The sequence below is a fragment of the Hirundo rustica genome, chromosome 4 (genome assembly GCF_015227805.2).
Source record: "Hirundo rustica isolate bHirRus1 chromosome 4, bHirRus1.pri.v3, whole genome shotgun sequence".
Classification (NCBI taxonomy): Eukaryota; Metazoa; Chordata; class Aves; order Passeriformes; family Hirundinidae; genus Hirundo; species Hirundo rustica.
This window is the reverse complement of record NC_053453.1, coordinates 70,358,376-70,384,300: the sequence shown is the minus strand read 5'-3', so window position 1 is coordinate 70,384,300 and position 25,925 is coordinate 70,358,376. Positions and strand designations below refer to the sequence as shown.

General features: G+C 41.1%; 1 protein-coding gene across 31 annotated transcripts in view; it reads left to right on the top strand.

Moving 5' to 3' along the window:
• SOX5 (SRY-box transcription factor 5) overlaps window positions 1-25,925 on the top strand; it is a 504,910-nt gene that overhangs the window by 355,277 nt on the left and 123,708 nt on the right. For all 31 annotated transcript variants that reach the window (XM_058420241.1, XM_058420243.1, XM_058420242.1 and 28 more), the window contains 2 exons: window positions 5,650-5,822; window positions 8,286-8,354. In XM_058420241.1, coding sequence (XP_058276224.1) covers window positions 5,650-5,822; window positions 8,286-8,354 — 242 coding nt within the window. The remainder of the gene's footprint in view (window positions 1-5,649; window positions 5,823-8,285; window positions 8,355-25,925) is intronic.

Below are 25,925 nucleotides of genomic sequence, written 5' to 3'. Positions count from 1 at the left end.
AGATTCTGACAGTTCAAAAGCTATTTACGCAATTACTTTGATAGTAAACTGACTTGGTAGATAGATTTCACTGTCTGTATGGGTGAGTGTGCACACGAGCACCCCTGGCTGATGCCATTCCCAGCAGTTTAATGGGGACATGGCAGAGGGATTGAGGAGAGCCTTGCCATAGCTCTGCCCCTGTGGAATACACATCCCTACGCTGTCTGGGAGCAAACTCTCTCAACTGCCTGAACATTTGCAGCAAAAGCTTAAAATGCCTGTTAAAGAAAATATTGGCTTTCCCAATTTCTCATTTACATTCTCATTCTGTCTAATAAATTATAATAAAGTATTTACTGTTTTGATCACAAAAGCAGTTTCTCTGCCTTTTCTTTTTTGCTTTGGTTCTGTTTTGGGTGGGTATGCCAAGGTTTCTCCTGTTCGTTTTCTCACTTTAAGTGTGTCATTTGGTCATATTGGTGTCTTCATTCTAATGTTTATTAAAATGTTTCTGTCACTGCCAGTCTGAGGCTGTGAATCAGAACTAAGAATGTGTAATAGTTTATTTCACATTTGAGTAAATTTCTTCTACTACTTAAACACTATTATGGGTAGTGTTGATCTGAGATGAAGTTTAGGTTTGGCGATACAGAATGCCACTAATTTGAGTCTTCTTTTATTGCCATCTGCTGCGGGTGTTGCGTCGACAAACATGGGGGTTTTTTCCTGAGTCTCTCTTCGTGGTAATCGAGGATAAGCTGATGCATCTGGAAAGCATCTTTTCTTGGGCCTTTATGCAGTTACCAACCTGCAGCATGTGCTTTGATGGTCCTTCACCTGAGTTGTTTTGATCAATTGTGGAAAACCCACGTTTTGCCATTGCGGTGGTAGAACACAGAGAGCACCTACAGCCACCTCCTGAAAGGCAGGTGGCCTGGTGGTTAAAAGCTTTGTTAAGCATAAAATGTGCAATACCTGTTTGTCGTGGATCTGACCGTAATTAAGAGTAATTCTTGAGGCAGTCGTTGTTTCAGGGCACTCTCCTTTTGCTCCTCACTCAGTAGCTCTGTGAAGTGATCTAGGCTGCAGTAATGGACACCTGGGGTATTTTTTCCTCCCAGCCCTGCTGCCTGGCTGGAGTGAAAGCACTGCAACGTGGAAAGGCCAGCTCCAGAACCATTCCCAACTCTGCTGTTTGGAGCAGCTCCAACGGAGTTTAGTAAGGAAGCAGCTGAAGATAGCTGCTGGGGTTTGAGGGGCTTTGAACCCCTCTCCCATGTCCTAGCAGGGTTAGCAGCCATGTGGATAGTTCATTAATTCATAAGTAGCATAATTGGAGCAACTGTCTTGATTCTTTTGTTGGCTTAGTTGCTTAAAATACTGACACGTTTTTGCCCTGTAAGGTACAGAAGTCTTTAAATGGAAATCCCTTAGCTGCCAAGACACTTCACACAGTGATAGAGGTTCAGATCTCGTGCAGGTTAACAGAGAGAAAATAGTGAGGGTGGAACAGGAGTCCACCATCCTTGCTTACCCCCAGTCTATGGCATCTAGAAAAGCGTCAGAAAACATATGTTAGGCAAAGTGGTGTATGACTGGCCATGGCAACTATGAAATGGCACTTTTTGACTATTTCCATGAAGATAATTATAGAAAAGGTGTGCTATGCAATAAGGCTATCATAAAAAGTACCAAACTTAAATTAAATGCAAACATTTAACATTATTATCAAGACTGTCTGACTCAAGTACTTCCCCCTTCTTTTTTTTCATTTTCACACATTTAGAAGCCACCAGTTACCTGCAAGATATGTCAAAACTATGATTCATCATCAGTGGGGCTTATATAGATGTGTGATTAAGACAAGGGGAGTTCTGCACAGAACTCACCATCTCTCATTAGAGCCACATAGCTGATCTTTTTTGCCTCTGGTTTTGTGCAGGTCACGGGAGAGTGTGGCTATCCAAGTCTTTATTTTGCAAGGAATTATTACCTCAAAGAATTGAAATTATCATTAAGTACTATTCCAGTTACTGGAAGGATGGCTTAGTCCTGTGAAGAAAAAGTACCTACTAAGCCATGTTTTCCAGGAAGTATTCTCCAACAGAATATTTTTTTATAAAGCTGGTGCTGATAAATTTTCCCTTCTGGTTTATTAGCAAACTGAAATAGCTTGAGAAATATAATGCAAGAAGTCTGCCTTTTGTCAGACTACTTTCGCTCCAGCTGTATAAACCCAAGGAATTATGCATTGTACTTACTAAGTAGGATATAAAACACCCCTTGTGGGCATTTCAGATTTTCTTTAAAAACCGAATAATAATGAAGAGACTGAGTCGATTTGTGCATGGCTGCAGTGTGCCGGTGATTTTGGTGTCTGCATTGGCACTTCATTGCACTCACTGCCTGCTTGCTCTTAGTTTGTAGAGTGATGGTTTGGGTTGGAGGGTCATCCTGTCCAACCCCCTGTGATGGGCAGGGACACCTTTCTCTACACCAGGTTGTCCAAAGCCCTGTCCAGCCTGCCCTTGAAAATTTCCAAGGATGAGGCATCCACCCCCTCTCTGGGCAGCCTGTTTCAGTGTTTTACCACCTTCATTGTAAACAATTTCTTCCTTATATCTAAGCTAAATTGACCCTCTTTTTGTTTAAAACCATTACCTCTTGCCCTGTCACAGCAGGCCTTGCTAAGAAGTTTGTCCGCATCTTTCTAAGCCCCTTTAGGAAAGGGGCTTATACTGGAAGGTGTCTCTGGAGCCTTCTTTTCTCCAGGCTGAACAGCCCAAACTCTCAGCCTTTCTGATAAGAGAGAATCAGAGGGCTCCAGCCCTCTGATGATGTTTTGTGACCTCCTTTGTACCTCTTCCAACAAGTCCATGTCTTTCCTGTGCTCAGGACCCTGGAGCTGGACACAGTGCTTCATTCTTGCAATTCAGATAAAGCTGCTCTTTTCCTGGTGGGGAGTTTTTTTGCTGATCTGTGGGTCAGTCAGGCTGAAGAAGCAGTGCAGAAGGTGGATGTTCTTGCCTGTGAAGTGCCTGGTCAGGTCAGTGGCGCATGGAGCATCCTGTTCCCTCCCAGGAAGCGCCCCCGGAGCTTCGACGCACGGGGTTGGATATCAGCACGTCTTGTTCTGCTGCTGCCACTTTTTTCTGTTGGTAACTAGCTCTGTGATACCTCTGTCAGTCAGTTTACACATGTGGAAGCATTTTTTCCACCTTTCAGATTAATTTGAAGATGGGGATTAATTTAACTTTACAAAGTGGTTTTTGATTCCCAACTGAAAGCTACTGTAGTAGCTCAAAATACGCCGATGAACCAGTGCTGGCTGAGGAGCTGCGATGTGTGTTGGTGTTTCTGACAGTGATTTCTTCTTGTTTACCCTAAATCCAGGGCTGAGGCAATCCTGTGTGTTCCTTCTTTCTGCAGGACCTTCTTCCCCTCTCTCTCAGGCTTGCATCCACCCCTCAGTAAAGTTAGGAGTAAAATATCTGCTGAATAAATAAATAGAAAATATTTTGTTTTCAGATGTTTCAGTTACAGTGGCAGTATCAGTGCATGATAGTCTTCGTTAGGGGAGCGTTACAGTAAACCCACGTGGACAGGCCAAGGCAGAAGTTGGCTTCTAGAATAATTCTTCTGCTCCAGTTGGAAACACGGCACCTTTTATCCTGGGAAAAAACAAATAAAGGATGAAGAGTGGCAGTAGAAACTTCTGATTAATTCCATGGCCAGGTGGCAAATGCATTACTTGTAGCAGTTCTCTGTCTGCAATTTTGGAAGGAAAAATCATAGTTAGAAGTGTTTTCTTCAGCCGTGATAGTGTTTTAGCACTGGCTTCCATTCTTTCTCACAGCTTTTAGCAGAACAGGTTTAAAGTCCTATGGTTTCTGTTTCAATGTGTTTCTCAAGTTTCCAGCTTGTGCCACAGTTTTTCTGGAGGCTTTATCTGAGAATATTCTGCTGTATTTCTTTGTTATGTGGTGAGAATCTTTTCACAGAAATTTCTAGAACCCTAATTAAAAAAAAACCAAAAAAACAGTTTAGGTACATTTCTTCTGTCACATATTTTCTGGTGGTTCTTTGTGGTTTTCCACTTGCATATGGCTGTCTACAAATTGTCTTGGACTTGGCTAATGCAGCAAATGCAGCAAAAATGGCACGTTGCTTGGGATCGCATGATTGAAATTAAGGTAAAAGTAGCAAAAAAGAAACAACAAAACAAAGTAGTAAATTAAGCTAAGCATCAAGCAAAGAGCCCGCCCAGTGCCGCGTCAAAGGCTGCGGTGCAGCCTTTCAAAGCAAACAGTAGATGATTCCCCATTTCAGACATTTCAATCCAATCTAGAAAGCTGTAGTAAATATATTGTGAGGAACATTCCTGCACTGGCAGGGGGGTAGGCTAAATGAGCTATTACCAGTAGCTCTTTTCCATGTCTGACTGATAGTTGGCTAGGAACATGTTTGCTATAGTCGCCAATTTTTTTTTTTCTTTTTTTTCTTTTTTTTTTTTTTCCCCCCCCTCACTTGGAGAGCGCTGGTGACATTGGCAGAAGAATACTTCCTGTGTTTGAAAGAGGTTTGTATGGGAGGGTAGTCCCAAAAGCAGGCTATTTTCAGAGGAGGCATTGACACTGATAGCCTTAATCCTTTCCTAAAGGCTTTTTAGAAAGGTTTTCATAGGATCTGACTCATGTGAGAGGGTGTGGTGGTGTTGGGGATATCTGTGGATTAGCTGCTACATGTATTTTCAGGTCTTTTAAATTCACAGTCAAATGATCCAACATATATTAAAATGCCTTTTTTTTTTTTTTTTTTTTTTTTTTTTTTTGATAGTGTATGAGTCACAGTGTTTGATTTTTCTTGGAATTCTTTTTCCTTTCTCTTATAACCACTGTCCTTCTGGGTAGAAAAATAATTTCTTCAGCACGGTTATGAAAGTGAGGTAGTGAGTTCCTCTGTCTGTGTCTGCTGAGCTCTACTATAAAAAAAAAAAAAAATCTAACAAGAGTACAAATGAGAGTGATGGTCAGTTGTGCTTATTTCAGGTTTTTGGTATGTTTACAAATGACCTTTTCCTTTAAAAGTGCACCTTGGTGGCAGCAACAGCAATAGGAATTATTGACAATTTAAATACTATATAATTTAATCCTAATCAGGGATGTAGATGATACAGCAGGTTATAGAGGGATGTTAATACTTATCCTACATCAATGCTTTGACACTTACAGAAACTGTATCTTTTTCCTGAGTTTCTGACATAAATATAATGGTCTTACAAACCTGGAAGGGCTGATTATTTATCCCCAGTGTTTAAAACTTGAAACTTTCTCATAGTAGGCAGCATTATTTCACTTTATTGATCTGACAGAAAGGCAGTGGCAAACAGATGAAAGGGCAAAGAAACATTGAAGGGGGACCCCAGATCAAAGCCTGTGTACAGATTTATCCTCCAGGGCTCATTTTCCTGTAGAGGAACAGGCCTTAGTGTGCAGCATATTGCAATATGCCGCTGCTGCTCTTTGCTTCTCCTAAAACTTTGCTTACAGTAAAGCTGCAAAATAAAGAGCTGGATCGCTCTAAATTTCCTCTCTTCTCCTCAACCTTTTTTTCTTTTTTTTTTTTTTTTTTTTTTTTTTCTTTTTCTCTCCACCATATGATGCCCAGGGACTCCAGAAAGCCTCGCTGAGAAAGAAAGGCAGCTCATGGGTATGATCAATCAGCTGACCAGTTTGAGGGAACAGCTGCTAGCAGCTCACGATGAACAGAAGAAGCTGGCTGCATCTCAGATCGAGAAACAACGCCAGCAAATGGAGCTGGCCAAGCAGCAACAAGAACAGGTGAGTGATTATTACAGTGGCTTTCAGCTTAAATCGTTTTCTAGAAGGACTTTCCAGTAGTTTATCTTTTAGGCTTCGTACTCTAAAAGCTGCTCTGCACCCAGAATCTTTTCCGTTTGTTCTCCAAGGCGAAAAAGCTTGAACAAAAGCATATCAGAAGAATGGTTTAATTTGTAATATAACCATCTTGGATATATTCTGAACGTATATATATTCAGAGCCTGGTGCCAAAAATGCTGAGGTTGTGGGTTCATCCCCTGTGTGGGCTGTTCATTTAAGAGTTGGACTTGACAGTCCGTGTGAGTCCCTTGCAACTCAGAACATTCTGCCATTCTGTATTATCTTTCATTACTGTTTGGGGTTTATAACTATCTGTGAATAAACAGGCAAATTCAGCCCTCCCAAGTAATCCACCAAAACTGCTTTAATTCAGTAATACTGAATAGGTATAAAAAGAACAAAATGCAGCACTTGGATTGTAATGTGAGAAATAAAAAGGTTGGGGTTTGCCAACTGTGGAAAAAAAAAAGAAGGGAATAATATAAAGTCAGTGAAAAAGTGTGACTTTTTTCTTCCAGACTTGAGAGGGTTGATTTTCAGTTCTTGCAAATATGCCCTTCACTTCAGTTCCAGTGTGCATACAAGGACATACAAACATTTTAGTCAAAACCCATAACTTTTCTCACAGATCTCACTGTGGAGATTTTAACAGAAATTAATGTCCGTGCTTTTTTACTTGAACGTGAGCAGAGAATATTTAGATAGCTAGTTTAAAATTTTATCACAGAATTGCAGCTATGTGAGTTTCATGAAATTCACTAAATTCTTTGAAATCTGTCCTAGTTGTCATATTCAGCGTTGGTATTGTACTTAAGCAAGTCTCAAGATTTCTAAACCACTGCTGATACCTTCAGACATTTAAGCCTTCTTTTTTTCCCTTGTTCTTAACTATTTAAAAACCTTATCTTAAACAAAGGGTATTTTGGCCTCACGCCTGAGATCCCACAGAGGGAGAACAGAAGTGACTTACCTTAAGCTGGAGAATTTGCATCATGCTGTTGTTAAAAACAGCAAAGATAGATGAAGGAGTGAAGGTGGAATTGGCAAGTTTTTTTCCACAATAAAACATCCTGTATGAGCTGTTCCCTTCACCCTGCCTTTTAAACTCACTGGTGCCACAGGATGGCTGAGGGATTTGAAAGTGGAAAAGAAAATGAAGACAATGGGAAAAGGCAATAAGGAATTGGGATAACTAGGATTTCTTTTAATTGAAGAAATTGTGTATACTTCTGTATTGTGCAGAAATATAAAGTATCCAAACTTTGAAAAAAAGTAGTGATAAAAATTATTTTTCTTTTGTAAAGAGTGGCTCCAGAAAGAAAATGTTTTTTTCAATCTGTTAGATGTGGAGATAACTATGAATGAGTGTTTCTTATGCAAATAGTCTAATAATAGAGAGGGAAAAAAACCACCTAAGGGGAAGAAAGCACAAAATTTCTCCCAGTAAGTATGTATAAGTTACCAGCTGACCCTGAGATGTGTACACATAACACAGGGGAAGAGCAGAGCTCTTTCTAATGTTTGTACTGCTGCACTGGCTTTTCATGAGAGCAGAGCTTCTGCAATAACTTAAATGAAAGTTTTTTGAATTTGCTTTTTAAGTTCAAGAGTGGTTTATCTCCCTTCAGCCTTTAGAACTCTTAATTCCATTCTGTTAATGTCTGCCTTTTCCTTCACAGTGTGTAAAATGTGTCCACAGCAGCATTCACAATCATTTAGCACAGAGGGAGGGTGGAAGTCCTTATGGAAAATTGCACTTGGCTTTGAGAGGAGACTTAGAACGACTCCATCCCCTTCCATAAACCAGTTTCAGAGTTGAGCCTTGTAGCCTTGCCTGCCCCCTTGGTTTCTTGCAACTGATACACACATGGAAGAGCCAGTGATTTTTCCAAACTCAGTTCCAGTCCCTTTGTGCCTGTTTCTACATGAGAAAAAAAAAAAAAAAAAGTACACTAAGAACCTTCCTCCATGGATTGCCTTTTTTTTATTATTATTATTTTTGTGCCAAACAGAAGAGTAATTCTAGCCATCCTACTTTTTTGGCTTTTTCTCCCTTCCTCCGCTATTTTTCAGTTTCTCTGCTGGTATTGTTCTCTCTGCTGGGGAACTTTAGCAGTGCCATTTCTGTAAGATTTTTGCATAGGTCTTTGTCTTCATATCCAGCAGTACATTTTCTGTAAGATTCTGTAAGATTCCCTTTCCTTGCCCTTATTAGCAATGAATTGTTCCTGAACATGTGCCCCGTGCTTCAGCAACAGTCTCCAGGCTGCTGCCGCCTGTCCTTGGAGGTTCCTTAGCTCAGTGGAGGGGTTTAAAGGACTAAGCAGGGTCGAGGCATCCTGTGGATGGACTCTGGGAGTGGTGATCCATGTCTCACGTTTCTTCTGTGCAATTTCTTCACAGATTGCAAGACAACAGCAGCAGCTCCTGCAGCAGCAACACAAAATTAACCTTCTTCAGCAGCAGATCCAGGTCAGAGACGCGTCTCCTCCCATGCCCCTCTTGTCTCTCTTCCTTTCCCTTTGCCCGCTCTTTCCCTCAGCCGTTATTGCCATAGTTTCTTTAAGGACCTCTGCAGTTGGCTGGCATCTTGTTTATGGAAACACATGAGGGTTTTACCTGGCATTTAGCAAAAAAGGTCAGTTTCTGGGAGGCCTTATATGATTAACGTGGTTCTTGTAGGACCAGGAAGAAGGAGTTAGAGGAGCTGGTCATGCAAGCAAGCATTTGCAGGACCAAATCCTCTTTCCTCAGGAGTGACAAAAGCATTGCCTGAAAGAGTTTGTTTGGAACTGATGTCCTACTGCTCTGTTTTTGAGGTTTTGCTGTAGCAGTTCTCTTCAGTGACTGGTAATCAAGTGCACCTTCTTCCTCTGCTTGAGGTGTTGGAAGTCTGGAAAATTTTATTTGTGGTGAAGTATTGTGTGAGTGAGAAACTGGTCAAAAGCTTGGTTAGATTCAGGAGGGCAACTGTGTAAGCTCCAGGTATCTACAGATTTATTCCCGGTAGTAGAAAAAGTTGTTAAACCGGCATAACCAGTAAACTTTATTTAGCCTCTTTCTTCCTTAATGTATTCAGAAGTTTTCTTTTCATGCCATTGACTGGATTTCATTACTTTTCTTCCATGTGCGTGCCCCTGTTTTGGGAACCACGCAAATGAGTTTGCCTGTGAAGGTTTCCACAGAATAACAAAGAAGAGGTTTGACTTCTTACAGATATTGAGGATCAGGGTAAAATCTCTGGTTGTTTAATTATGCAGTTCTGTACAGAGCATTGTGAGTTGCTGTAGACTGTGTTCTGTTTGTTCAGTAGCAGCAGGATTCTCCTTCCAAAGCTTTTCATCAGTATTTCAGAGTGAGTTGCCTAAAATTATCAATCACAATAGCAACCCATTTAATAAAACTTAATTCCAGCCAGATCAGAGGAGCTGTATGGCTTCTGAAGAAACCTTGGCTCTGTCATTCCAGAGGACATTCTGTCCATATCAGGACTTGCATTTTTTATTAAAAACTCCTGGGAAGGTCCACCCCTCTGTTATAAGGCAACTTCTACACAAGATGTGCTTTGCTGAAAATAATTCTGAGATTGATAAGGCTTGGTTTGGCCTCGACCTCTGTACTCTTTTCTTCTTTAATTTGTGTGTGGGAGGGATTTTTCTTTATTGCTGCATTTTTAGTTAGACTTTAAAAGAAAAACAATAGCAAAACCTGTACAATAGCAAGGAAAATATTTATATTTTTAGCATTTAGCTATGGCAGCGAGAGAGGAAGTGGTTTTATAAGCAGTGAATAAAAATAAATTGAAGTAACATAATTTGACCCCAACCCTTTTAAGTTTTAACACCTTGTAGATAAGAATGAAGTATGTTGTTTTTAGGGTAGTGAAGAAAACCCTGGTTATTGATAATGAGATATAGAGCCTTTCATCTCTTGATCCCTGGTCCAAGTTTGACCTAAGTCAGTAGTAAATGAAAGTCAGCCAACTACCATCTGATAGAAGCTGCAATCCTTAGAAATGATTTGGAGGTCTGTCTCAAGGGATTTCGGATGAAATATTGACCCTGCCGAGGTCAGAGTTTCACCTCCAGGGTCCGCTTCACACAAACCCCATCAGATTTGTGGCACCCTCCTTTTGGATGGTCAGGCAAGAAAGGTCAAGAATTGAACAGGCAGAGAGACAATACTGTTCTCTCATTCCCACGGAGCTGATCTGTTTGTAGTGAAATTTTGGTTATACTGCACAGACAATCTGCCTGAATGATCCTGGAGTCTCGTGAACCCTGGTTGAGGCCCATAGCTCTGAAGGGAAAAACATTTAAAAACAAACAAACAAAAAAATCCCTATTGACAGTGAATAGAAAGCAAAACGTTTCTCCTCAATTAGTGACTGTCAGAGAAGAAGCAATTCTTAAAGAAATCACCCTTTGTATATAAATTAAGACAGTGAAGTCACCCTAACATGCCCATGTTTAAAATGGTCAGTGAGTTTACAGTCAGCTTATGGGTTATGGTAGATGGAAGAAAACTGTGGCAAGAATGTAGTTGTGAGTTCAGCTTTTCTGACCTTGCCCTAATTAATCTAACAAGCTTCTGTCACACTGGCCTGAAGATTTGAAGTAGCATTAGATTTATTGACAGGGAAATATTCCTACAAAGAGTGGATAACTATTTCACTTACGTGCAGTTGAATGATTATGCTGTAGTTATGAACACAACTTATTTATGACAAAGGAATTGTTTTACTTGAGCCAGTTTTTTTTTCTAAGCTTGCAAGAGTTGCCATAATTCCAGATAAATTATTACACAGAAAAAAGCTATGAAATACTGTATTGAAAGCATAACACCCTGAGGTTAAAAAAAAGCATAACCTGGCTGACCCCATGATTTATGAGCCCCTTCTCTCAGCGTGCTAACTTGGAAGCAGTTCTCTCTCTCCTTACCCCATCACACAATCACTGATACATGTTACCAGGGAGAGACTGTGACGTCTCGCTCCTCCTTAAAGAACTCCAAATGCTCGGTGTAACTACAGCTCAATTAAACTAGCGTTTCTGTGATGCTGGAGAAAGATGCTTTAGTGCTTGAGCTTCGAAAAATGTACCTGGCATGTGAGTCTGTAATTGACATGTCCTCTCCAAGCCCATCTCCTCTGAATTAATTGGAAGGTGGTGTCACTAAAACAGAAAAAAAGGAGTTTGTACAGAGAGTTAAGTAAACTGGAGAGAAGTTGCAGATTAGATTAAATTTGAGAATCTGTACGACTTCTAATGCTAAAATGGGCACTAGGTGGGATTTTGTGTTTTGGCAAATGTTTACAATTTTTTTTTCTACTTTTCAGGATGTTCTAGACCTAATTTGTGAAGAGGTTTGGGTTCCTCCGAGTAATTAATGAACCCTCCCCCATTTGTTTTTATGCCACTTTGGAATGCATCCTCCCATGCACACTGCTGTTCTGCCTAAACTTTGTGTGCAAGGTTTTCACTGGAACAGTTCCTGCCTGCTGTGTATTTGTGGTCTTCTCCCCTGCACCCCTTAGTCGTGCTGTTTTACCATAAATGGAACTGGAATGTGTGTTTTGACAGCCCCCGTGCACCAACAGCCCCAAAGATTTCAGACTGTATTTCAGAATGGTAGTGATTTGCAGCTGTAGAACAGGCTGACAGCCTAGTACAGCTCAGCAAGTTCTTGGATCCAGCTTGGTTTTGTCCTTCAGGGCCTCAAGGGAGCTCTCTTGGTTACCTGCTCATCTTCTGTGAGGCCATAATCTGCTTCCTGGTGTCCTTACTCTAGACCCTGGGGTGGGGAGTGGGAGAAACTTTGAAGATGCTCGTGATGCTGAGCTAGTCCCCCAGTACACCCCAGAGGTGTCCTTCTTCAGAGGGTGTCTCTGAAACACAGAGTTTGGAGGGGTCGTGCAATTCACTAGCTCTGAGAAAAAAGTCTAGCCCGGGATGATGATGGAAGGGTTTGCTTTGAAGCTCAGTGATGAATGTCACTTTAATTGAACTATATTTAAAATGAAATATGGTTGTTAAAATTCATAAAGCAATTCATATTCAGTAGGGCACTGTTGATAAAATAGGTCAACCTTGCAGCCTAAATTGTGATAAAACTGATACTGCTAATCTCACAATTTTGTAGAAAACCTGACAATGTTTTATGTTTTTCCCTCAAGCCCCAGCTCTTGGAGTCATGTGATGACAAAAATGCCAGCTTTCATTTCTCCAAAATGTAAACTTCCAACTCTCATATTTCCAGGCAAAATCTGAAACCATGAGCACTACAAGTTCCAAAATTAGAAGGCAAACAAAACAGAGGCCAAATGCTGTTTTCTAATCTGTTCTGATTTTTAGTCAAAATTTTTTTTGGAGAGCCCAGCTAAAGATTTTGGAACACTTCAGGTTGCCAATAATGTAAAACTAAAATCTCAAAGCAGCAGGAAACAAAAACACTGCTTTACAGTGTTTCTAACATTTAGGCCACAGTTTTGTTTGACTTTTTTGTTTTAATACTGTCAGTACTTGGTTACTGATTTGTATTCTTTTCTAGGGGACGTACTTAGCCCAAGGACCAAGTGCTTTCTGAAACTTGAGGGCAATCCCTGCCAGACCAGTAACCATTTGATGACAGTGTGTTTTCATTTTCCTTCAAAGCTAGAGCAGATGTTTTAATAGGAAAACAGTTTTGAGGAAAGTTTGGACCTCTGAGAATGAGGGGATCCCAACTAAATGCTGATGCAAAGCTGGAACGAGTGTCTGTGGCCTGCTCCAGCGGTTACCAAATGCCTGAAATATCAGAACTAAATCTGTCCAACGCTGAAGTTGTGTTAGAAGGTGCACATAGGAGATTCTAACCTTAAGTGGGCACACGATTCAGCAAGAGGGTTACTTAGGTACAGTCTCCCTACATAGAACAGTTTACCTCATTACCAGAAGTCCCACCCCAAGTTCCCAGAGATTCAGTCCTTTGTTTTGTCTATCACTGCATTCCTGGGCCAGATGTCTTCTTCTTATCTCGCATCTTGCTGAAAGCAGCTTCTGCAGGCCTTATTTCTCTGCTAAAACTTTCACAGGCACAGTAAAAATTGAATTAACCCTTTTAGTGTCACACCTGCCGGGTGGGATGTGGCTTTGCCAGCTCCTAGGTGGAGAGTTTGCCTCGATGGCCTCGAGATTTGCAGCTTGTCTAGAAGGAAGTGTGGGCGCCACATCCCTCTGGGCATCGTGTGCCTTGGGGCCGCAAGCTTTGTGCCTTTCCTGAGCCACTCAGCTGCCCTGCGTGTCCTCCCAGCTCCAAAGAAGGCTTTCCTTTTCCAGTCTGGATCCAGGTTTCCATCCTCCCACCCGCTGTCAGCTGGCTGTGTCCCTTTCCCCATGAGCTGTGTTGGTAGATGAAGAGCCCTGGCTGCGCCAGTGTGTTCTCAAACCAGAATATTCCCATTCTCATTACCTTCTGAGGTTTAAGAAGTTGTGCCAGTTTGGAATGTAATAAAATCTTGACCTTAGAATTTCCTGCAGGATGGCTAGTCCATTTTTCAGCCAGATCTGTTTTTCAAAACGTAGCTGTATTTTTGGGGGAGGAAAGAAGGATTTGGTTTCCGAGTTACACAGAAGTTCAGCAAAATATTTCTTAAGCTTAACATGCAAAGTTTTGAAATGACACAGTTGTTATTGTCAAAACTTTCCAAACAGCAAGAGGTTCTGGATTGATTCCAGTCTTCCAAAACAGTGGTAGAGACCTGCTTCCAGAGTGCTTTAGATACCGTAATTTAGCCATGCAGTTATTTTTGTTGTTTAGATTTGTTGTTTGTTTTGAGCTCCTCAGGTGAGCAATCATCTGTTAACCAGAGCTGGCTGCATGATATTTAGGCCTGTTTGTGTTCTTTTTGTTTTGTTAGAAGGTACCGGTTTATCTCTCTCGTTGAGAGAAGGCACAGATTAATTGACTGTACCAAAAGAAAAGTGAAGATTTTTTTCCCTGCCCCAACAAGTTTGCAGTCTTAAATTATACTTCCAACATGACTAAGCCTTTCATTTTCTGTCTGCTGCTTCAAAAAAAACCCAAAAAAACCCCAAAAAACCCCTCCAGAAGGCTCACTATATGAACTTGGAGAACTTTGGGCTTGTAATAAGGAGGGTAGAGAGCCTTACTCTTAATTTCTGCCCTGTCTATGTCTCCTCAGTGCAGCCACAAGGTCTTGGGGCATTTCTTTCCTGGTTCCCAACCTCTCACATGTCTGTAACTGGAGTTCTCCAGTGGCTTTAAAGGGCTGGAGATGATGAGTCCTTCACTGGAGACACAAAAATGAGCGGCTGCTACACAAGGGCTTGGTTACAGATTTAATAACGCCTGTTGCTTCTGGATTCCCATTTTCCCTGGGAATTCTGCTGTTCTTACGAGCCAGTGACAGCAGAGCAGTGTTTTGTGGTGCTACAGTCGCTTTGCAAGCCCTTGCAAGGCAGAACAGTATTAGTTTTTCCATAATTAGAGTCCTCTTTGCATATTAGAGAGAGGTGAGGACAAAAGGTTTCCTTGGTAAGACAATAAAGCTGTTGAAGTAAGGGCCTGATCCAACTCCCACTGAACATGGAGAAAAGGCTCTTGTTTGTTATTAGTGGGAGTTTAATGAGACCTTTCTTCAGTAGGAAACTGTGAGAAAGTATCTTCCTCCTCACTCTCCAAAATATTTTTAGAACAGGCTCTGTCCACTGAAACGGTTTGTTTTTTCTTTTGTTTTGTTTTGCCAGTGTGGATATGACAAGCTATGACTGCACAGTCGAACTGAACAGTCTCGTGGATGTGGGGACATTTTGTCCAAATTCATCATGTGTCAGGAGCAGCTGTTTTCCTGCAGCTTATAAACACGGGCATACTGGATTCAGTGAGACCCAAAAAGGAGTCACACTACAGCCTTTCCCATGACTTTGCAACCTCTTCCCAAACCACTGACGTTGCCAGCAAAGAGGCAAAACAATTGTTCCTCACAAAGCTCTGCAGCTGATGTCCTATCAGTTATCAGAATAACTTGCCTGTCCCTTGAGGAGGAAAAAATCCCCTGGGAAAGAAGTTATTCAAAACCACACACATAGGCATACACAAAACCAAAAACATACAAACAAAACCAAAGATGACAAAAACAAAAGACCAAACAACAACAAAGCATAAAAACCAACCCAAGGCTGGGGGAGGAAATAGGGAAAGGAAGGGGGGGGGAAAAAAAGAAAAATCAGTCAGAATGAGCTAATGGTTTTCTGTCCTCTCAGCTTCTGTTAACGTTTGTGTTAGACTGGACTTTTGAGTAATCCGTGGGCCTTAATTTTCTTCCCTTACCAGGAGAATTAAGTTGTGTAAAAGGCTTGTCGAGGTCATTACCTGTACTTCTTTCGGTGCAGAGAATAATTTTGCCCATGGTTTTAACTCTGAAGATAACCCTTAGCGAGTTTCTACAGGCAGTTTGATCTCAGGCCTTTTCCAAACCCCTATACCATCCGAATTTGTTGGCTGGAGTAGCTGTGCCAGTGCAAACCAGGAATATCTGCTTAAAACTTCCATGAGCTCAGTTGGTCAGTGCTAACTTTGCCAAGGTTGGGGCTTTGGCCACATAGGCCATTCCCTGAGGAACTGAGCCCCTGTGGGTGGATCTCTTCAAATTCACAATGTTCTGTGATTATGTGGACTTGAATTTATAGAATATACAAGGACATATTTGATTGAGGTAAATCAGGGGTTTTTTGCCTACGCTGAGCTACTTGATTGCAATAGCACTTACTTTCTCCAGTGTTACTGGTCCAAATGTTCTCAAATTATGACACTGTTTTGAACTTCACGACTTTTTTTCTTGCCGTTTTAGCATCTTTTCTTAATTTACTTTCTGTTACTGAGATTTCAGTGTTCCCGTTTTCCAGTTCTCTCACACAATCACAAGGGAAGGCCAGAAACTGGTTTTTTTATTAAAAACCAGAACACTGAAACACCCAAAATAATAATCCAGCATCTAAGACTGTAAGAAAAAAGGCCAAGCAGTCAAATCCAGTCATCGCAGCTGGCAGCACTGTGCTCCAAGGCCTCATCTTGGTGTCTCTCTCTCCTCAGCAGGCATTTCAGGGCCCTGTCTTTTTTGTTTTGTTGTTTTCAGATCCCCTCTCCAATTTCTGCATCTCTCACCCATCAACTTTGACCATTTTCTTTCACTTCCAGCTCCCTGGTACTGAGTACCTGGTACCTTTCTTATGCAGTTGCCCATCCTTTCCCGCAGCAACTTCTCCGTCCTACCATCCCTCCCCTTCCCCTCCTTGTCTGTATTTTCCTGGCCTTATTAATGGTTTTTTGTGGCATTTTATTGGCTGTAGAGCAGCGCACGTCGTTTTGTGAGCGTTTGTATTCAGAATGGGTGGCGTGGGGTGCCATGTGAGAGGCACAGGAGCAGAAGGTACCACGTGTAAGTGGCTGGAGAAGCTGAGCATGAGCTCTTTATGGCCCTGGTCTTGTCTGTGTGGAGTGTGTGTAATCCTGAGCACTTCTGTTGTACAGCCAAAAAAGGCTGCTGCTGCTGCCACTGCGGTAAGGTAAAGCAGAAGATAACAATAAATTTTTTACTGCTGGCTGGCAGAGGTGTTTAGGATGTGTTTTCTTTATATCTTCATCCGCCCCTAATTGAAGATGCTTTAAAATTGAATGACTAGCAGTCAAAACGTGTTTGCTTCAAGCTGAGAAGAAAAATGCTGGTGTCTCTTCTTCCAAACTGATTGCGCTTTGTACACAACTGACAGCCACAGTCACTTTGAGTGACTGATAAGTGGGAAGCTTTGCCACTTATCAAGGAATGCACGCTGAAAAGAAAGGACTGGAGCTGTTCAGATGCTTTGGCATGTTCAAAATAACATCTCACATCAGTCAGGCTCAGAAGCACTAGGAGACATTTCAAAATAAACTTTATATCTATCTATCTATCTATCTATCTGGAGGCAAAAATTCAATTTAACAGACAAATCGCTGTGTGGCATCACATTGGCTCTGAAAATGAGAACATCATTACGAGGGTCACCAGTTGCAAAATGACTCAGATGGCTGCATAATTGGAGAGCATTTATTGTAGGGTCTCACCCCCCAGAAGAAAACAAATTTTGAAAATTCACAACTGCATATTATTCTGGTGATTTCTGTAAATTGGGGGGGTTTTGCCCCGTTGGCCAAGTAATATTTTGTTTATGGGGCACAGGACATCCTGAAGGATCCCAAAGAGAATGAAACTCTAAGCTAAATTCAGATCTCATTTATTTCCTCTTCAGTATTATGGATTATGCTTGGGATTGCATGACTTTTGCTTAGAAAATGGTTCTTAAGGTTTCTTTAGGAGGTTACTGTGTTTTGTAGTGATGCATGTCATGAATAGAGGATGTAATTTTTGGGGGGAAACGTTTGTTAATGTTACTTTTTAGTGATATGTATGTTAGGAGATTCTGACCTGCAAGAGTATGAGGGTACATTTTCTTGTCCTGGCTGTAATGACAGTGGTGTCAACCAGTGTAGGGTGGGCTGGGTGGGACAATGTTTCACCCTGTCTTAGCAGGAGTTTACCTGTTAGATACACAAGCGCAGGTACTCAGAGCTGAGAGATGGGAATCTCCAATGGGAGGACAGGGAGACACAAGCAAGTGTTGTGTAATATCCCAAACTGGAATTTGGACAGTGCTGATCTGCATCCATTAGCACTACTCAAACATAAAAACTGCTGCCAGGTTTACAACTCTGACTCTAACAACACTGCGAGTGTTGATGTATGAGGAGACCATTCTCTTTTGTTGTGATTCTAAGCAGTGGGTATCTCATTCTGCCCAGCTGGTTCTATCTAAAATGGTTGCTTTTCTAGCAAAAATGGCTGTATTTGAGAGGCAAATTGTGTTTGGCATGCCAGGGTTGCCACCAGCACCCTTACCTGTGTCAGGAGGGAGAGATTTGAGGATGCTTTAGTTCCTGTTGCCAGTGACCTGCTTTTCTGACTCGCCCCTTGCCACGTTAAGTGGTCACAGCTCTGTTTTGGTGGCTCATTCAAAGCAGAGCGCTTCAAACTCCCTCCTGGGACAATGGCTTCAGATGATTCAGAGGGAAAAGTGTGGTTCCACCTACTGAATCAGTACCATTGACTTCACCAGCCTGGATTTTCCTTGGACATTTGGTGCCCAAAAGCTGACAATGCCTTACCCTGCGTGGCTTAGGAGACAAGATGAGCTCACCATGCAAGAAGCCAAGGGGAAGAGTTTTGTTTTGGTTCTGTGCTTTCTGTCTCCTGCTGCTGAATGGCAGTGTGCAACTTAAAGTGGAAGGCAGCTGGCTGTGCTTGGTATTTGTGAGAGTAGATGCAATATTTCATAGTTCCTTGAGGGGTTGTGATTGGAGGGATGATGTGAGTGACCCCTGACTTAAAATTTTAGAGAAAGAGAGGGAAATTTGTCTTGAGAAAGTCTCAAAGATTACCTGGAGGGTCGTGGATCTCGTGTCAGCTGTCTTTATTTTGCATCTTGGGTAGAGCCTTCATTTAAGTTCCCTTTTCACGTGGAAGTTGAAGAATATTTGTAACGGTTAAATAATTTTAAGAAACCATTTCAGATTTTTATTCAAATTGATTTAAATTATGCTTTGAAGAGATTTACAGGTATATGTCAGAATTTCTTGTATTTAGAGATTAAATAAAAAAAATTAAGTTTCAAGATAAGCATTATAAAGTTTTAAAAAATAAAACAAATATTTACATGGAAAATAATAATAATGAAATGAGACAAATTTAATTCACAGTACTTGGAGTTCATAAATATTTGGTACAGTGAGTGAACTGATTTTGCAATGTATGTGTTATAACATTTTTTAATCAGATTTGACTTACTTAAAAGATTATAGTGATACTGTTCAGCAAATCATTCTAAAGTTGGAACTTGGATAGTTTCAACAAAATAGCAATTTAAAACGGATTTGGACAGAAATGATTGAAATATTTCTATACTCTTGTGTGCTGTGAACACTGTGTGTGAAGAAATACATTATTTAGGTAACAAAGTAAGGCATTTGAAAGTTAAAAGTGCCAGAATTAAGTTAAATAGATACCTTTATTTTATTCTCATGTATCTCTGTCATACATGTTGAATAAAAAAATTTGTATTTCCAGAATTGCATGATAATGTAATTGTAAACCGTACTCACAAGTGGGAAAACTGAAATTATGTTGACAACCTTAATTCTGACATTCCCTAATGTTCGATTCCTTCACTCTTCATCCAGTGTGGCGTTATTTTAACTTGTTTTCTGTGTGGTCTTGATGGCTGTAAAAGCACAGGGTGCTGGTATACCAACCACTTACAGTATATCACCAGGACAGTTTGAACCCCAGCATGGGTGAGGTGCCAACTGGCACTTGAGTTACAGGAGAAATGCTGTGTTCTCCTGGGCTAGCCAGACAGAACAATTCCCTGGCTGTGGTGGATAAGAGCCTGTACTTTGAAGTCCCCTCTTTTTCTGTCCTCTTCAGGAAGGTAGATGAGTGATGGAGTGCCTTTGTTGAATTTGGACTGTTGTGTTGAAAATGGAGTTTGACTCCTTTTTTTCAGCACCCTCCCTTTGCTTCTTCCCTACTCCCTCAGTGGGGTTGGGACTGGATCAGTTTGTGCCACTAATCAGTTCTTTTCTCCTGATTTACCACATTCTTCGTGCTTTAGCAAAAACAAAAACCCTGAGGCTGATGGTACAGTGTTTGATGGAACCTGTTGTAGCGTTTGTCCCTTTAAAGCTCTGTGTGGTGAGAATATTATCTTGCAAACTCTGTGTAGAATCTTGTCTGCCATTTAAGCGTTTCTGAGCTGCTGTGAATAAGCAAGAGGGGCTTTTTCATGTACCATAAGTAATAAGTTTTAAGTTAGTAATATCCCTAAGAATCACATACATCTAAATTAAGCATAATTTCCAATTTCTTTCACCCTGGAGTTCAAATTTGTAGTCCAGGAATAAGTAAGCATCCATGAAGCAGCTCATTGATTAAATTCTCACCTTAGACACAGATTTAAGCTGCCTTTTATACACATTTTTGTGCATGCATTTGAAATGCCCCAATTTAGATATCAATTACAAACATGACTGCTTTACTTTTCTGAACATAGATTTCTAATGGCTCTGAAGGAATTTAGGAGGAAGGAAAGATGTTTTTCCAAGTGGAGGATACAGGTTATGAATACTTACTAAATTGCAAGTGATGGTAGTTGTGAATTTTTCAGGACTTTATGAATTCCTCAGCCATGCTGGCAGTTCCTCTTCATCCAGATCATGGTAAATAGGGAGAACCCTTAAATCTAGAGCAAGGCAGTGATGATCACAGTATTTCCCAGTGATGCAAACAGGCTCATGCATATAAAACAAGATGCAATATAAGCAGAAATGGACTCAAATTACTTCATATTAGAAAAAAAATATCAGGAAATAAAACCTTCAGATTTCTTACTTTTCCCCTTCTGTGATTCTCTGAATGTCTCTCCTATAAATGTTGCTTCTGTTTCTCTGTGGAACCTGTTTCTGGCAGCAGGAGCTTTCCCTGGGTAGGACAGCTCACCAGATACATGATAGATCCAGGAATTTCATTGTCATTGTATTGGTAAGCAAAGCTTTGGGTATCTGAAATATTCTAGTGACCAGAATTAGAATGGTGCTCTATTTCATTTATTTATTCTTTATTTGAAATGAAAGGCAGGCTTAAAATTGCATTTTTCAAGAATTTTAGCTTTCTGTGTCATGAGTTTCAAGGAGTTTTTTAAGTCTACTTCCCTTGTATTATTTCTTAGTGCACATCTCAGAATTCCTGTCTTTTTGGTACAATCAGGATAAGTAAACTTGAATTGCAATTAATATACTGACATGGAATTCTGTATCTTTTTTTAAGAATATTTGCACTTCTTATTTAAAATAAAACATCCATTTTGGGAATTCTTCACATCCCCTTTGTGTACTTGGGTGGATTTTTATAAACCACAAGTCAGCTTTCTGCACCTTTTGAGGAGGTTGTTTGAGCTCAGTATCCTCTTAGCAGAAACTGTTGCAAAGATCCCGTGGGAGGAAAATTGTCCATTGTGTTCCTTTGAAATCTGGCTATCTTTTTTCCTGGAGCTGGGCTCGGGCAAGTTTATTCTTCCACCCAGAGATATCTTAGGAGGTTCCTGTCCTTTCTGGTGCCTAGGAAGCAGAGCTCAGATACATATATTGTATTTGTTGCCATCATATAATCTGTGCAACTTCCCTGCAAATATAGAGAATTATGCTTTCCCCAGCTGTTCATTTGATAGGATTCTAGTCCTTCATTTAGAGAAAACTGTGCTTCTCCAATTCCCATTGTTTGAACCGTGGCCTCCTTTCTATATGTATTGTTTGTTTTGTCTTTTTTTTTGTTGTGCGTAACAGGTGTTTCTTTCAGACTGCCCAGGCAGCAAGGCAAGGGCTTCCTTTATGGCAGATCTCTTGAGACTTTGATTAAACTCTTCTTTGTGGTAAAATGCCACTGCCTTTAAATGAATTGCACGTGAAATCAGTATTTGCACAAACGCCCTCCATCCCTCAGCCCTCATTGCTTCTCTGGCTCTCTTCTGGTTTGGGTGTGTTTGCATTTTCTCCTGCTTGCCTCCACAGAACGGATTCATTTTTACCTTCCCTCAGAGCCTGGATGCAGCCATGGGAATAGTTTAAAAAGGAAAAGCAGTTTCTGGAAAAAAAAGAGCTTGCCTTTTTCCCGGTGTTCCTTGTTGCTGCCTCCACAAACAGCATCATCTTGCCTCAGAGAAGCTTCCTCAGTGGGAGCCATGGGTTAGAGACTAAGCACTTTCTCTCCATCTAATGAAGCAGGTCTTGCTCTAGTGGGTTATAGGCACCACAGATACTTTTCTGCCTGCCTTGCTTTTTTCCTTCACACAACCTCACCTGCTGTTGAGTAGGAGCCACTGCTATTCATCTGTTTCTGTGGCTTAGTTGTGGGAATACTTGGGGGAGGTCTGGCAGCTGAGCTTAGGTGTGTAGTAGGCAGAACGTACACATAAATCAGAACGTGATGCTGCCTTCTTTAATGTAGATTTTATACTCTTCCAAGGTTTTGTTCAGAATAGGGTTTCCACACTCCAGTACAATCTTCGTGGCTGACTCTAGATGTTGAGAAAGCCAGAGAAGGGAACACCAAAGAGGGGCGAGAGGCTTTTTTTTTTTTTTTTTTTTTACTGTGTTTTTGACTGGTTCATTGGCTCATATTGTTCAGGTGTCCTGACAGAATATTGCTGACCTATAATGCATTATTTTCATGCCCTTCTCTCTATGCCCAGACATTTATTGGTTGGAAGCCCCAGGGGTGAGCAGATACAAAGCTGTGTTAGTCACAAGAGATGTAATGGATGTCCTGGGAGCTGTGCCAAACAATTAAGAATATAGGCACGATGATTTACAGGGTAAGCAGAACCTCTAGAGAGTGTTGCATCTGTACAGGCTTCCCTGTGAATCTGCAGGACTCGAATAACTTGCACCATTTCAGTGTTCAAAAGGCAGTGCATATCTGGGGAATGAGTGGAGATGGGCTCTTGCTTTCAGTCAGAGGCAGAACCTTCTGCTGGGGACTTTCTGTTGCTTTGATCAAGCGGTTCAAGCATCCGAAATGTCGTCCCCAGTGCCATCAGATGCCCTCCACACAAAAGTGTGTTTTTCCTGCTGCTGTTTCCCGACTGCAGCTACAGTGGCAGGGGTATCAGCACAGCCTGGATGTGACACCAGCGTTGGATCTGTTTTAGTGCTTCACTCTGTGGCAGTGGCAGCATCTGTGGAAAATATGAAGATAACTGTCAGAAAGCGTGTTTGAAGGGTGTTTAATTTAGAAACATTAAGCCCCTGTCCCAGGCTGACATTTGCCTTAGCATGCAGTAGTTAACAGTGGAAGATGGGACTTTAATAATGCTATATAATACCATTTCCTGAAAGGCTTCTTCCTTGTGAAATATGTTGTCTGTTTTTTGGTGGTGTTTCATTACCGATTGACTCAAAACTCATGAAGTTTTGCTTGATTTTACCATAACATGTTGATTGCAGGAGCCTGAAATTCCCTCCTCTTGTGCAAAACATCCTAAAATCCAGACACGAGCATTTAGAGACACTTTGTGCTGAAATAAATGACCAAGATGAGGGTGAGCCTCATACGATGTTGCAATTTTATCAAGTTCCATACGGCTTCTTCTCTGTATTAATTTTCTTAATGTTTAAGGAACCTGAGCCGCTGTTTTAATACTTAAATAGGAAAAAGATGGATTGTTCTTAAAAACCAGGCTGTTCTGGAAGCAGCCATGCAAACCTCACTCACAGAGTGTGGGCACACGTTCTCAGAGCCTCACACCCTTTTTTCTTTTTTTTTTTTTCCTTTCTTTTTTTTTTCTTTTTTTTCTTTATTTTTGGAGACGTCATCTCCCTGTTCCTTCAGGAGGTGCCCTTTTGTGGGAGGTTAAGCCTTTTTTCCCACCAAAGGAGGACTTGAGGAGGCTTCCTTGGAAGCCTGTCATTGCTGTTCCTGGATTTCACAAGACAGAGATGCTTCCTGAGACATGTGTGAAGCTCACCTGCCCAGGAAGATTGCTACTCACCAGCCTGCTTTAAGACGGCTTTGCATGCAAAAGACTGATTTTCTTCGTTTTGGGACTATCACTCAATGGAAATGTCAGAAGTACGGAAGGATAAATACCGAGTTACATTAAACAGAGGAAAAAAAGCGCTCTGAAATTATCTCCTGGCTCCGTGTTTTCTGAGGTTTTGCATTAGCGGGAACGAAGTCACGGTGTGTTGACACAGTCTAATGTGCAATGACATAATACCTGGAGTATGGAGACAGCAAGAGGCACAAAATCAAACTTATCTTGAGTTTTCACAGGAAAAGAAGGGATTAAACTTTGCTGGTTAAAATATGGATTTTTTTTTTTTTTTTTTTTAATAGAAACTATCCTAGTTCGATTGAGATAAACCTACTCAGATCTAATTCTATCCAGTCCCTGGGAAAAGTGGGCCTTAAGATGTTGAGCCTATTTGCCCAATCCCTTTTTTTAGAAATAAAGATTAGGGTAGGAAGTTTGGTCCTTATCTCTAAGGTTCTTACTGCTTCAGAAGGAAACTGAAATACTTACATGAAGGACACTTTCTTGAACCTGTGATTTGTCTTCACTCAGATTATTTCAGAAGCTTTGGCAATGTAGATTTCCCACAATTCTTGGCTACTTTTGTTTTAGACCTCCAAGAGGAACTATGATAAATTGTTGTTACTGACTAATAGTAGAAAGAGATGCAAAATACTCGAGTGACTTGAAATTCAAATGTTGCTCCCTCTGCATGGAAACTTTGCTCTGGAAGCATCATCCCTTATTTCGTAACTGCCAGGTATGATTCTTCTCTGCCTTTTCATCCCTTATAGTCACTTAGAGCTCTACAGAATAACATCAAATCACCAAGTTTTATTTGCATTTTACAGTCTATTTGCACAGATATCTGTGTATGATCCAGATCTTATGTAGCACCGTCATGGCTGGGTCTTGGAATTTATTTTTTTTTTTTTCTCCTTTCTTTCTTTCTTTCTTTTTAAAGCATCCTGTTTTTCAGACCAGGGGAATTGAGGACAGAGGGGAAGCAGCTTGCACATTGTTAGGCTTTAGCTCATTGCCAGAACCAGGAACAGAACCCAGATTGTCAGGCGTCTCCCATTGGGCCACAATACAAAATGTGAACTGAAGTGCAGAGTTATCAAAGATTCAGGCCGTCTAGGTTTTTATCTTCTGTCTCCACTTTTGCTGTTTTTCTATAGAATTTCCCATTTCACTGGAAGAAATTGAATGCAGACTGCAGTGTTTGAGAGGGGGGTGGGAGAATGAGGCAGGGAAGCAGGCAGAAAAGACTCTCTTATTCCCAGAGTCAGATTTATGTTGGTGCCATTCCACTGAATCACATCAATAGAGTTTAATGCAGAAAAACCGATCTGCTCCATCAGTAAAATGTAAGTGAATAAGTGGTAAAAACTTCATAAGGGTCTGTTTCTGTCCTCTTCAAGGTAAGAAAACAATTTTCCTTGCATTTTTAGCATTTGCTGTGTCTCAGTTTTTCCGGATCCATTCATTGTAAGAAAGCCAAGACTCTGTCAGCACATACCTTCCTTTTTGAAGCACCCCTCGACTCCATGAAAGCTGCCTAAGCAATTCAGAATGTCAAGCCCTTACCAGTCCCTATGCATGAGCCCTGTCCTCACCTTGACCACTGCTAGGTTTGTGTTCCACTCTGGCTGTAATAAATTCCAGTGGGATGCCTGCCCACGTGTCTTTTTTTTTTTTTTTTTTTTTTTTTTGTCCTGGATTGGTCTGCTCCAACTCACAGTGGTTTGTTCACTACCTTGCTTTCTTCTCAGTTTATGGTGCTTGCCCTGCTTTCGTGCCAGTGTCAGGGCTCTGGTTACCTAAGGCCAGCTCCTTGTATTTAACAGGCATGAGTGGCTGTGCCTCAGGTCTGCCTTTCCCATCTCTTCCCCCTTCTTCCATTTTTCATTTAATGGCTTGCTAATAATGAAGCCTCAAAGGCGACAGTAGGGGCAGCATAAACACATACTCACCTACGAGTGAGCTGCTGACGTTTTAGAATTAAAAAACAAAACAGGATTATTATGATAATAAAAGCCAAGGCAGGTGCTGGGCACTTTGTTTATTTGCTGATTAAAGCAGTCACAGTGTGACATCTTTTGGTGTAATAAACTAAAGAGGGAGGAGGATTATTGCATCCCCAAGGCACTGAGAGTACTTGAACAGAAAATATTTGAGGGCCATTTAATTTTAAGGGACACCACGCATCACTGCATGCTGGGAATATACCTGTTTGGCAGGGTGGTGGGAAAGAAGTCAAATATTCAAAATGATCAGTCAGCTGCCAGGGCATTCACTTCCTTCTAACTTGGCTTGGTCCCTTGTTAAGACCCCAAGAAACAAGAGGGAGGACTGTTTAGAACTGTGCCTCTGTCACTGA